The following is a 12894-nucleotide window of genomic DNA, read 5'->3' on the forward strand; positions in this document are numbered from 1 at the left end:
GAACTCTAAATTAATTTAGGGTTTCAGATCCTATCACTGATTCGCTATCACGTATTCAATCATCAAGATTCAAAACACATTACAAACGCGCAAAAATCAAAATCACAGAATATATTCACATACATAAGTTCATCAATCATCAAAATACATGCACAATCAAGTCTTCACAGCACACAACACACAATTCACAAACACAATCTCATCCTCCATATCCAATTAAACTTCATTATTCCTCCAATCTTCATTCCATAAATCAACAAAAAAATCAAAACTTTAACCAAGATTCTTACATTCGACAATGGAGATGCAGACGGAAGGCCATGGCGACGACATAGTGGAGTCTTTGATGACGATGGAGAATCGGAGATGCAGAGAGAGAGAGAGAGAGAGAGATTGATTCAGAGAATGGGCTATGTCGCGGGGAGGGGGGTTTCTTAGAATTGTTTCGTCATTTGTTATTAAGTAAAAAAAAACCATGCATGATTGGATTTTTTTTATATATACATATAAATACTTATATATAAAAATTTATATATATATATAAGCGGGAGCGGAGCAGGGCAGAGTTTACCCCTATCCTGCCCTCGCCTTCGCCTTTGCCCTTGTTGTGGGTGCCAGATGCGGTCGGGGCCACCCACCCCCCACATTTGGCGGATGGGAGAATCCGCTCCGCCACATGAGGACGGGGTAGATAGGGGGGCTGGGCAGTGGGGGCTGGGCGAGTAGTGGGGTCCAATTTCTAATCTCAAGAGTCATGGTTGTTACATTTTTAGCCCAAACAACAAAAGCCCACATGTCTTGGCATGACATTAAAGTCCAATTTCGCATTAAAAACCTTTTGTGACCTATCAGCTCCAGTACTAGCGTATAAATTAAACCCAAAATTGGGCAGGGTAGGGCAGGGTAATTGACACTCAGAAACTTTGCGTGATTTCTAGGCCCAACTTAAGCCCATTTTGAATTTCTTCAAAGCCCAACTTGTAAATTCCAAACCCACGAAACTAATCACTCTCTTCTTTCACGTGCAAAGGGCAGATTCGAGTAGTCTACGATTGTGTTTGGATGTTGAAATGAGTTGAGTTGAGATGATAAAATATTGTTAGAATATTATTTTTTAATATTATTATTATTTTAAAATTTAAAAAAGTTGAATTGTTTATTATATTTTGTATTGAGATTTGAAAAAATTGTAATGATAAGTTGAGATGAATTGATATTATTTTGAGATCCAAACGAATCCTACGTATAGAAACTTTCAAGTCCATTCGTTTAAAAAAATTTAAAATTATAATAATATCCTCCTTAAAATACTTCTTCTTCCTTTTACCTTCATAGACTGCACACGGCATTCAAGATTGCGGATAGAATTTCTCGGACAGACCCTCCATTCGCTTCCTCCCAAAACGATGGAGATCCCTACACTGGATTTGGTCCTTTGGACGCCCTAGACTCGACCGAGCTCTAGGTGACCTAAGGTCCAAATTCCCTGAGACAATGTTGTTGCCCAGTGAGTGCACTGAGTGGTGAACCATTCACGTTTCGTATAGCTGTTTGAGTCATCGCACTGGATTGGAATCGGAAACCCTAGAATGCGAAAATCCTCAGCAGCAAGATAGTTACAAGAATGAGGAAGCAGGGCGCTTGGGCGTTGGCGATTCAGAAAAAGCGGTGGCCGCTGATGATTCTGGCACTGTTTTCACTTTCCACTGCAACGGTTTTCTTCATGAGAACGTCGTTCGATTCTTGCATCACCAGTACTACTAGTATTAGTTGCAGTATTAATAGTATTACGGACGATTTTGGAGAAGAAAAAGATACGAGCACTCAGATTTTCTCAGCCGCTCTAGTCGGTAGCGCAACACCGAATCCTCTCGATTTCATGAATTCGAAGCTTGTGCTCTTGGTTTCACACGAGCTCTCTCTTTCTGGTACTCTTTGCCTTGTTACTTTCCAGTTTGGTCCTTGGGAAAAAAAGGAACTATTTAGGAAAATTTTAAACATTTAAAAAAAAAATTCTGTACAGGTGGGCCTTTGTTATTAATGGAGCTTGCATTTCTGTTGAGGGGTGTGGGTTCGGAGGTGGTTTGGATTACGAACCAGAAACCAGCAGAACCGGAAGATGTCGTTTACAGTTTGGAGCACAAGATGTTGGACCGCGGGGTGCAGGTCTCTATCTAGCATACAGTCAGTTTGCTTAAATATCTTTCCCTTTTTATGTCCTAAAGATATAGCGAATTGCAGAGCTTTGGTTTATTTATGACCCAGTTTACTTGATGTCTTTCCTTGGGGCTATGTCCAAAGAATATGCGACATGCCATTCTTAGCAGTTAATGTCATGGTTCTATTATCCGACTTTAAAGAATAGAAACTCTGGGGGTATTCTAGCATCGGTTAATTTGCTGGAAGCTGTCAGGACTAAAGACTTGATTTTGTTCATGATCAGTTGTGTTGAATGAGGGATAGAAGCTGTGTAATTAATCTAGTATGAGCTTCTGTCTTGCATTAAATATCAGATTGTTTATATGGAAAGTATGCTTGTTAGTGGCATTTTTTAAATCAAATTCATGCACTACTCCTTACTCTTTTCTTTGTTTCTTTGTTTTTTTAATGTCGCTTGCATATTTGCTGGGTTATTTCTGCTAATTTGGAAAGAGAAACTGTCATTTGTTGTGCCTCTAAAATATCAGCCTTCTAATTGATAATTCTTCAAAACTGTTAGGTCTTATCTGCAAGAAGTCAAAAGGCTATTGATACAGCTCTTAAAGCTGATTTGGTCGTTTTAAATACTGCTGTTGCTGGGAAATGGCTAGATGCTGTTCTCAAGGAAAAAGTTCCTCATGTTCTTCCAAAGGTTTTGTGGTGGATTCATGAAATGAGAGGGCATTATTTCAAAGTGGAGTATGTTAAGCACCTCCCTTTTGTTGTAGGTGCAATGATTGATTCACATACAACAGCGGAATACTGGAAGAACCGCACTCGAGAGCGTTTAGGGTATGTTACTATCATCAATTAGTATATATTGCTCTACTAATAAAAACTTGTGTATATCGGGTGTAACCTAGTTGGCAAAGGGAAAACTCAGGATAAACTATAAACTTTGTTTGGATAATGATTTGATCTCAACTCATCTCATCTAATCATTACAATTTTCCTAAACTTTCAAACAAAAATAATATTAAAAAATTAGATTCTAACAATATTTTATTCAACTCTCATCTCAACTCAGCTCACTATCCAAACCTCCTCCTGGGTTCAATTTCACGCTAGGAATCCCTTGGATTACCTAGTAAAGGTTTTGGAGTTACTGTAGGAAGTAAAAAGTATGACCTATGAAGTACTTATAAAAAAAAAAAAGTATGACCTATGAAGTGAATTTGATGAAAACATAGCAATCAATCACTTCTAATTTGAGTGCAGAGAATCTTCAGGTCAATCTTCACTTGCCATTTCCATTAGTCATATTTTATATGAGAATGAAACAGCTCTCTTGGCACATAAAAAATACTTGCACTGTTTATGTTTGAATGATTTCCCCATGGTATTGAAATTGTTGGCAATATCCCAGCTCTATTTTCACTGGCAGAAAAAATGTATCCTTTAAGTTTAACTTCTATAATATTTAAGTGCCAGAGAACTGTAGAAGTACTTGCGCTATTTTTTTTATAAGTAATTGAAGATTTCATTAAAATACAACTCAAAAGGCACAGCCCAAGTACATAGGTTTTCATTGATGGAGTATGTAATTTACAATCAATGTTCTCTTTTTGCTAACTATTCAATGTAAACTTGATTATATTGGTAGAAATGAGATATACTTTCATATGCTTTCTTTCTGTGACCTTATCTGGTGTTATTCCCCTTCTATGCTTTACAGGATCAAAATGCCTAAAACCTATGTCGTGCACCTTGGAAATAGCAAGGACCTAATGGAAGTTGCTGAAGATAGTGTAGCCAGGAGAATTCTTCGTGAGCATGTCCGGGAATCTATTGGAGTGCGGACTGAGGATTTAGTCTTTGCCATCATAAACAGTATGCTCTCCTTGTTGATTAGATAAAGCATTTTGCTTGGGTCACTTAGATTGATGAAAAGTAGTGTTGTTAACTCACTTGTGTTCAACTGCAAAAGATTCTGCTAAAGGCATGGTTACATGATAGTTAAATAAGGGTCTTTTCCATCTTTTACTAGTTTGACATTTTGCATTGAACTTGTAACCCATACTTCTGCATATTCCCCCCATGCATATGTAATATCTGCTTGAGGCAGGCAATGAAGCTCTAATTGATGATGTGCCTCTCCCAAGAACTAATGTTTCTTTTAAGAACATTCTTGATTCTCATTTTCGGTGGTACATGAACCTCCTTATGCATGCTTCTCAGTTCTAAATTAGAGCAGTAATTTCTGATTTCTTATTATGCTTGCTGAACATTATTCTGTTGCAAAGAGATCAGCCTTACTTTCCAAATAGGTATCATATTTCCCCGTCTTCCAAGGCATGAATGAATTTTGCATATTTTCATTATGTTTCTAATATATAACAATTAATTTGTCTCATTATGTTGCCAAGTTAGTTTTTTTTTTTCTGTACAGTGTCCTAGGTTAGATCCATTTGTGATAGTATTTTATAAATTGCATATTTTCTAAGCGACATGAATTATGTAACAGGTGTTTCACGTGGGAAAGGTCAGGATCTATTTCTCCGTTCCTTCCATGAAAGTCTGCAATTAATCAAAGAGAAGAAAGTGCAGGTGCCGCCCATGCATGCAGTAATAGTGGGAAGTGATATGAATGCTCAGATGAAGTATGAGACAGAACTGCGGAACTTTGTACAGGAGAAAAAGATTCAGGATCATGTTCACATTGTCAACAAAACCCTGACAGTCACTCCTTATCTGGCTTCCATTGATGTTCTTGTTCAGAATTCTCAGGTACTTTCTGAAACTATAAAATGTCTATTTGCTTTGGAATCAGTCTTTATATTTCTGTCTATAACTTACTCTTGCTGCTGTTAATGTTTGTAACTGGGGGTAAGCCCATAATTAAGGGATTGAGGGTTAATCATGGGTAAATTGCAGGTAGGTTAGTGAGTTGTGTATATATCAGTGTCATCCCTGGCACATGATGTATCGTGCTCTACCTCCTAAGTATGATCTCATAGTCCTCAAATCAGCAATATAAAAAGAGAAAAAGGAATGGAAGAATACAAAGAAGAAGAAAAGAAAGGAAAGAAACATGGACTCTCTAGTATCTATTACAGTTTCCTTTGGAGCATTTCTTGAGATCTGCAGTGAGTTAGATGCACCCATTTTGGAACTAATTTCCATCAGCTGGTTCAGACACTTGAAAGTAAGATTTTTGGTCTAGGCATCAGAGTGAGAGATTTTTTTTGATAGGCAGAGTGAGAGATTGACATTTATAAAGATGGCATAAACCTCTTTGCAGCTTTTTCATGCTGAACTCCTTTGCACTTCCAGATATAGCGCCTGTAGTTGTTCATGGTGTTCATATTATTATTGTTTGCTGTGTAAAAAGTAAAATTATTGGGTGGGCAGTGTACCTCTTCTTAGGAATGGTTTGCTGCTCCAGAATTAAAGAAGGGGATGTTGGAAGGAAATCAGGCAGTCATTTCTGCCTTGCAGTGAAAAACGACACCTGGAAACATGCAAAACTTGGTGGGGTCCAACCTCTAACTTTGATTACATGCATACACTTAATTCTTCATAGAGAGGACACTCCTTTGTCAAGTGAGTGAAACACGATAAGATGATAAAAAATGCTAATGAAGGTGAATGTGTGGGAATGTGACTATTTTGTACACTATTTGATGCTGTGGTTATCTTGGTTGGCTTCTTCCTAGCCAAAAAAGAAATAAAAAAATCTAGGTTGGCATGCGTCATATTTATTAAGCTGCACTTTGAATATCACCACCTGTTACAAAATACATTCCTCCTTATTTCAGTTATAGTGTTCTTTCATATAATTTTTTTCACAGAATCTACGTGCCATTATTGTTCATTTTGTACTCTACTCCAAGGTTTTGAACTTGTTCAATTCACGTGTAGGCCCGGGGAGAGTGCTTTGGCAGGATAACCATTGAAGCAATGGCCTTCCAGCTGCCTGTATTGGTAAGTCCATCATTACACATGTGAATTCTCTTAAGATTTCTTATAAGATAACTGACAAATGTACTGCTGGAGGAATACTATCTTTTGATTCTGGATGAATACTATCTTTTGACAATTGCAGTTTGTTGTATGTTTGTATGTATGTGTGTGTGGGTGTGGGTGTGGGCGCGTGCGCATGTTTAGATTTGTTGGTCGTATATGGTCCTCCTATTAACATCATTCGGTTGCTTATAAAAAAGATGTTCCTTCTAACGCTGTCGTTTATGTTACTGGTTATCATCAGGGCACAGCGGCAGGAGGCACCATGGAGATTGTGGTGAATGGGACAACAGGTTTGTTGCATCCTGTTGGGAAAGAAGGTGTGACGCCTCTTGCAGTTAATATTCTTAAATTGGCCACACATGTAGAAAGGAGGCTAACTATGGGTAAGAAGGGATATGGGAGGGTGAAGGAAAGGTTTCTGGAACACCACATGTCACATAGAATTGCTCTGGTTTTTAATGAAGTTCTTCAGAAAGCAAAGAGCCACACTAATTCTCGAATCTTGATTCTTTTTGGCACTTGGATCGATCATCGATTGTATAATTGCCTCCGCCGCGACTAATGTAACAAGTCCGAAAGTTTATGTTGGAAGATTTATATATAGCTATGGTGTGCTGCGATTCAGCTGTCATTTTCCTGTATTTGTTTATAGTGTGTTTGAACTTTGAAGCATATCATGGCATACCATTTTTCGCTTCTTTTTTTTTTTTTCTCTCTCTCTCTACATCTACTACTTTTACTTTGGGAAGATTGTTCCTTTTGTATTTCTCTTTTTTTACTATAAATCATATTATCTTACCCAAAAAAAAACAACCATTTGTTGTGTTGAGCAGAATGTTTCATCCCTTTTTTCCTTATTTTTAAATTATCTGTATTCTCCTAGCTTTCGTGATACTTTGATTCGCAGATTGTTCTAGTAATAGTCTTTGTGAGCCTGAGTTCAGGAAATTAGTGTCTATAATTAATTTTTCTTTGTAATACTATAAAAGCGGCACTTACCCACCTTCCCATACAGTCAGTTGATAAGAAATTTTTTTAGATAATAGTCAGTTGATCAGAATTTAACATGGCGTGATATGGCCCATCCAAACGACCATGTTTTGGCCATTCACGTGAGAGAATTAGTTTTTGGGAGTATAGATGATCTGATATTTTTATTTTATCATAATGTAACTAATTTTATTTATATATACGTTAATATAATTAAAATTAGAGTAACACTATTTAGAAAAAAAAAATTATTTATCATCTCCTGCGCTACAAACTAACAAGTAATTTATTATTTTTGTCGTCTTATTTAAATATATATATTGATGTGTAAATATATCTTTAAATAGAATGATAAAAATGATAAATTAGTGTGTAATGTGTGAGGATGATATATAAAAATTATTTCATTAGTCGTAGTTGGAACTAGGCTTGTACAACAACTCGCCCAAACCAGATTTGGGACCGACCCGACCGCAGGGAAAGGCCCCACCAACCCAACCGTAACTTTCAAATCGAGTCGAACATGTTCTTCTCTGCTTTGGATCGTTCACCTTCATTTGTAGACCCAAGCGTTCTGGCCAGATTTCTCTCCCAACCAAAAAAGTCTTTCATTTTTCACAACCACTCCAATTCTATCTATCAACCAACCAAATGCACTCTTGCATTGTCTCCTTGGCATCCTTTGAGATCTTTGCGTTTACCGGCAGTGCCTTCTTCATGATCTAGTTCACATTTGCAATTGGCATGAACCCATCCTGCTCTTGTGGTGACAACTCATTTGTCGATGCGTTTCCAGCTCTTTCGCCACCTCTTTTAGACTCGTTGTTTGAGTCTTCCATTGAATTTGAAGGTTTTTATTGCTGCAATGCTCTACAACTCTTGTGAGGCACATACTCTCTCTACTCGAAGCAGAGGAAGAGAAACCCACTCAATGTTATTTATGTGATGTCCATTATAGATTATGCTCAGTTATAGCCATTTTGGGATGAAAGCAATTTAAGGTAGGGTAGGGTAGGGTAGGGGAGGGGAGGGGAGGGGTTGATTTGTAACTAGGGTTTTGAGAGAACTGAAGTTTGAAGGTAAGAAAGTCGGTTGGTTTAACGCTTGAAATCCAAAGCCGTCATTTATCGAGTTGGTGAACCGAGCATTTAACAACCTGGCAAATGCTGGGTCGAGTCACTCGAGCAACTCGGTTTGTCGAGTCATATGCACAAGCCTAGTCGATCTGCGTGATAGCGGTGCAAGTTAGAGGAACTATGTTAGCGATTTAAAACAACAAATTGCAGAATAAGGAGCATTAAGGGTAAAATGGTAATCTGGGGAATCGACGCAATATAGGCTGGGAGTGGATGCCATGACCATGTAAGAGCTGGAAGCTGGAAGCAGTGGGAAGCAGAAGTAGAAATGGAAGGGGAAGGAAGATTCGTTAGTTTTATTAGTTGAAATGTTAGTGATACATAGTCCTTTTGCATTGTTGTATTAGTCAGGAAGTGTATAAGGAACACGGCGTCGTTTGAATAAGTGAGTGATTAGTGAAATGCTGTCGTGGGAAGCTAGGGATATTAGTTGTTGTAGAAGCAACACGGTGCGTTTTAATTCAATTCTATAAAAGGGTAACCACGTGTTGGGCAGAGGCCAACTCTGAAAATCAGTTACAAATTTCCCTCCAATCCTCTCTCTCTCTTCTTGAATTCTTCTCTCCTTTCTCTTTCTAGTTCTTGGTTCTTGGAGGTTGACTACCTCGAAACAGTCAGACTACAAGGGGCTCATTACAGTGGATTCTTTACTGCGACCCAAAAGCGTATAGAGGCTGCTTCTTTCTCAAGTTAAGCTCTCCGATAAAACGCAGCCAAGACAATTCGTTTCCAGAATTTGGCATTGCGAGCACAACGATGAGCGACGTCGAAGAGGCTACAAGGCGTCGTAATGCCGTGGCGAGGTACCGCAAGAAACTCCCCTTTCACAAGGAACTCGAAGTCACAGTTCGAATCGGTCAGTCTCTTACCCCATATTTTCCGTATCCTAATACGATACCCTTCAATCTTCGAATCATTTCGGTGATGCATTTTTCCATCTAAATATCCGCTACGGTCACCGCTTCCTTTTGCTTCCAATGTTTTTCGTGGAAGTAATTGTCCTTGGGGCTTTACGCTGTTCCGTGTTGGTCATTGTCGAAGTGCGTTGAATTTGAGCGATATTGTTTCATTTCATAAATTCAAGGATATATGATTTCAAGCAATTGAGCGCAGATACTATGTTTAGAAGGAATACGATGGAAGTTGTAAGTGAGATTTAATTTGAACTTAACATTATTTCAAATCTTACAAGTCGTATTTAATTCGAGTTTCTCCTTGACACTTGGGGGGAAAAATAAGAAGGAACGTATCATAATCAAATTTGAACCTTTTTCTGAATCATTACCTATGTTACGTGGCTTGCATTTTTGTTCACATTTCAAAATTTTATTTTATTTTTGGCCTATTTTGTAGAATGTATATAACCATTAATGTAGTTTAGAGCTTACCTTTTCTGCTAATAGTTTGACAGTGTTAACATTGTTGAATGGTGAATTTTCAGTGAGACAGAAGTTGGGGGCTTTGAAGAAAGTGTTCAACAAAACAGAAGATGACTTGAAGTCACTTCAAAGTGTTGGGCAGATCATTGGAGAAGTTATCAGGCCTCTCGACAATGAACACTGTAACTTCTCTCTCTGACTTTTATGTTCTACCTGCATTGAAGTTTGCATTTGATATTAGCTGTCTGGCCTTATTTATACATGCATTTTCATCCTTCACTCTACTCCCATTTTGGTTCTGTTCTCACTTACTGAGATTTGACATGTGTAGCAGCTGCGTATTAATATATGGAAAATGATATATTATTAGTCGTGCATTTTATCCCGTTCTACGAGATGCTTTGTAATGAATTTGACTAGACAATGCACTCGTGAGCACCTGTTAGGATCCTTTTCCTCACGTATTTGAATATATGATATTTTCCTTGACTTGTGCATTTGCACTATGCTGTCCCTCTTTACTTACAGAAGCAGAATTTATTTGATTTTGATAATTCTGTATGCATTATATGTATAAAAAGAATCTGTATGCATTATTTTTTGCTTTCTGAATTGGCTTTTTCTCCCTCATCTTTCTGATTCCGGTACTTCTTGGGCTGGGATGTTCTTTGGAGCAGGTTAGTAATTGTTGAATTTGATTGATTGTATTATTCCAGTGATTGTCAAGGCAAGTCGTGGCCGCAGGTATGTGGTTGGCTGTCGCAGTAAAGTGGATAAGGAAAAACTGATTGCAGGAACGAGAGTGGCTCTTGAAATGAAAACACTCACTATCATGAGGGCTCTTCCACGTGAAGTAAGTTACCATGGCAGGACAATTCTTTGGTGGATGGCATTGCTGTTTGCTGGTTTGACCATCTAGTGGTGATCTTGTAGAACTCTTTGTTCATAAGTGTTGTTTGTTTGAGTTGGCAGGTTGATCCGGTTGTTTATAAAATGCTGCATGAAGATCCCGGTAATGTTAGCTACTCTGCTGTTGGTGGCTTATCTGATCAGATCAGAGAATTGAGAGAATCTATTGAGCTACCTCTAATGAATCCGGAGCTCTTCCTTAGAGTTGGCATCAAACCTCCTAAGGTTAGTGTGTGTGCGCGTGTAAATTTGCATTTTCTTTATAAAACTGCGGTTAGGCAATGATCTATAGGCCTAGATGAATGGAATTTTGATGAATAGGCTTCTGTTCCTTTTCCTCTTTCAGGGTGTCCTTCTTTATGGACCTCCTGGTACTGGCAAGACGCTGTTAGCTAGAGCTATTGCAAGTAACGTAGATGCAAACTTCTTAAAGGTGAGTTTGCTACACTTGCAATGCTTTTTCATAAATCAAATTTGGGATCTTTCCTAATGATATATTACTAACTTTTTTGTATTCACTTTCATGTGAATATAGGTTGTTTCAAGTGCTATAGTCGATAAATACATTGGGGAAACTGCACGGTTGATACGCGAAATGTTTGGGTATGCTCGTGATCACCAGGTTGGAGCATTATATACCGGCATATCTTTTTCCAGTATATTATATCTTCATTTGTAAATGACTTATCTATGCTACTTTGTTTTTGAAGCCCTGCATCATTTTTATGGATGAGATTGATGCCATTGGTGGGCGCCGTTTCAGTAGGGGAACAAGTGCTGACCGTGAGATTCAAAGAACACTGGTGGAGTTACTTAATCAGCTTGATGGATTTGATCAGTTTGGGAAGGTATGTCTCGTTTATGACCCAGTTTAGGATATTAATAAAGGTGCTCACACAAACGAACTTATCAGATCTGGCAATACATATCTAGGGAAGATTTGCATTTCTCCCTTTTCGTAGTTAGGTGGATCTCTCGTATAGTTCCTGTATTCTTTTTTTGATAAAGTAGTACACTTCCTATATTCTACTGGGTAACACCCTTTTTCAGCTTATTAGTTTTTGAGTTCTGTTACATATAATCATTTTTACGTATTTTTTATACACTTTATTGATGTGATTAGTCAAAATAATTATTTTATATTAAAAAAAATGACGTAACTAATCACATCAATAAAGTATATAAAAAGTACATAAAAATGATTATATATATAATTTTTGTTAGTTTTTATACTTTGTTCTCAAGAGTCCGTCCACCTGTTTCCTGCCCAACTCTTTGGTCTTAACTGTATCTCTCTCTGGTTTTATAACCGATCATTCGGGCATGTTATTTTTGTAAGCTGAATAACATACAAGTGTCTGTTCATATTTGTTATAGGTCAAAATTATAATGGCAACAAACCGTCTTGATGTTCTCGATCCTGCACTTCTTCGACCAGGGCGACTGGACAGAAAAATAGAGATTCCATTGCCGAATGAGCAATCAAGAATGGAAATCCTTAAGATTCATGCTGCCAGAATTGCCAAACATGGTGAAATCGACTATGAAGCTGTTGTAAAGCTCGCAGAGGTGAGTCATGTTGACTTGTGCTTTTTTTCAGCTAAATACTTATGCTTCCTAATCTAGTCTTTTGTTTCAAATTGTACTAGGGTTTTAATGGGGCTGATCTTCGAAATGTTTGCACGGAAGCTGGCATGTCAGCGATCCGTGCAGAACGTGATTATGTTAAACACGAAGACTTCATGAAGGTAGACACCCCCCCCTCTTGCGGTGTTTAATGATCTGGATGAGGAATCTTTTTCTCCCTGGTCACTAATGTTTGTGGATTACTTTATATTGTTTTGATTTCCTGCTTCCCTCTATTTATTTTCCCAGGCTGTGCGGAAGCTGAACGAAGCAAAGAAACTCGAATCTAGCGCCCACTACAGTGCCAGTGCTAATTTTGGGAAACACTAGCCATTCAGTTGTTTCATTTTCAGAGCCAAGGATATTTGGGCAGTGCATCTTTTATTCCATCCGCCTGAAAGGTGATCCCTATCTAATACCTAGAGATTCCATTAAAAAAAAAAATGTTCCCAATCTTCGAAACGTGGATATCAGTAAGCTAATCCAATTGGGCTTGAAAGGAAGAGTGTTCTAATGTAGTTGTGTTTTGCCAAATTCGTGTTACTGTCAACATAGTCCTACACGTAGTACCACGGTACGACCTAATCAAACTAGAATTTCCTTGTTATCCCCATCAACTACGTACATTGTGGAATTGGAGTGTCTATGATGGCTCTATTTTACGTTCGGATATCATGCAGAAATGATCA

At 38.0% G+C, this 12894-nt stretch overlaps 2 protein-coding genes across 2 annotated transcripts; both read left to right on the forward strand.

Moving 5' to 3' along the window:
* Positions 1-1320: 1320 nt before the first annotated feature.
* On the forward strand, positions 1321-6975 carry LOC108991390. Its single transcript, XM_018965629.2, has 7 exons — positions 1321-1928; positions 2024-2166; positions 2720-2991; positions 3875-4029; positions 4664-4926; positions 6061-6123; positions 6407-6975. The coding sequence occupies exons 1-7, from the start codon at positions 1625-1627 to the stop codon at positions 6725-6727; spliced, it is 1521 nt and encodes a 506-aa protein (XP_018821174.1). The 5' UTR covers positions 1321-1624; the 3' UTR covers positions 6728-6975.
* Positions 6976-8885: 1910 nt separating this feature from the next.
* LOC108991392 (26S proteasome regulatory subunit 10B homolog A-like) lies at positions 8886-12887 on the forward strand. The gene is made up of 10 exons (XM_018965630.2): positions 8886-9147; positions 9733-9852; positions 10387-10523; positions 10643-10804; positions 10926-11012; positions 11115-11201; positions 11290-11427; positions 11957-12148; positions 12229-12327; positions 12455-12887. Exons 1-10 carry the CDS (start codon positions 9048-9050, stop codon positions 12533-12535), a joined length of 1203 nt encoding a protein of 400 aa, XP_018821175.1. The 5' UTR covers positions 8886-9047; the 3' UTR covers positions 12536-12887.
* Positions 12888-12894: the final 7 nt, after the last annotated feature.

The sequence above is a fragment of the Juglans regia genome, chromosome 11 (assembly GCF_001411555.2).
Source record: "Juglans regia cultivar Chandler chromosome 11, Walnut 2.0, whole genome shotgun sequence".
Taxonomy (NCBI): domain Eukaryota; kingdom Viridiplantae; phylum Streptophyta; class Magnoliopsida; order Fagales; family Juglandaceae; genus Juglans; species Juglans regia.

What these genes read in the sequence shown, in the direction of transcription:
- LOC108991390 (XM_018965629.2), top strand. Translation starts at nt 1,625, where the DNA reads ATGAGGAAGCAGGGCGCTTGGGCGTTGGCGATTCAGAAAAAGCGGTGG. An exon ending in ACACGAGCTCTCTCTTTCTG is followed by an intron (nt 1,929 to 2,023) that starts GTACTCTTTGCC and finishes AATTCTGTACAG; the next exon opens with GTGGGCCTTTGTTATTAATG. An exon ending in CCTTCCAGCTGCCTGTATTG is followed by an intron (nt 6,124 to 6,406) that starts GTAAGTCCATCA and finishes GGTTATCATCAG; the next exon opens with GGCACAGCGGCAGGAGGCAC.
- LOC108991392 (XM_018965630.2), top strand. Translation starts at nt 9,048, where the DNA reads ATGAGCGACGTCGAAGAGGCTACAAGGCGTCGTAATGCCGTGGCGAGG. An exon ending in TAGATGCAAACTTCTTAAAG is followed by an intron (nt 11,013 to 11,114) that starts GTGAGTTTGCTA and finishes ATGTGAATATAG; the next exon opens with GTTGTTTCAAGTGCTATAGT. An exon ending in GGTATGCTCGTGATCACCAG is followed by an intron (nt 11,202 to 11,289) that starts GTTGGAGCATTA and finishes TTGTTTTTGAAG; the next exon opens with CCCTGCATCATTTTTATGGA.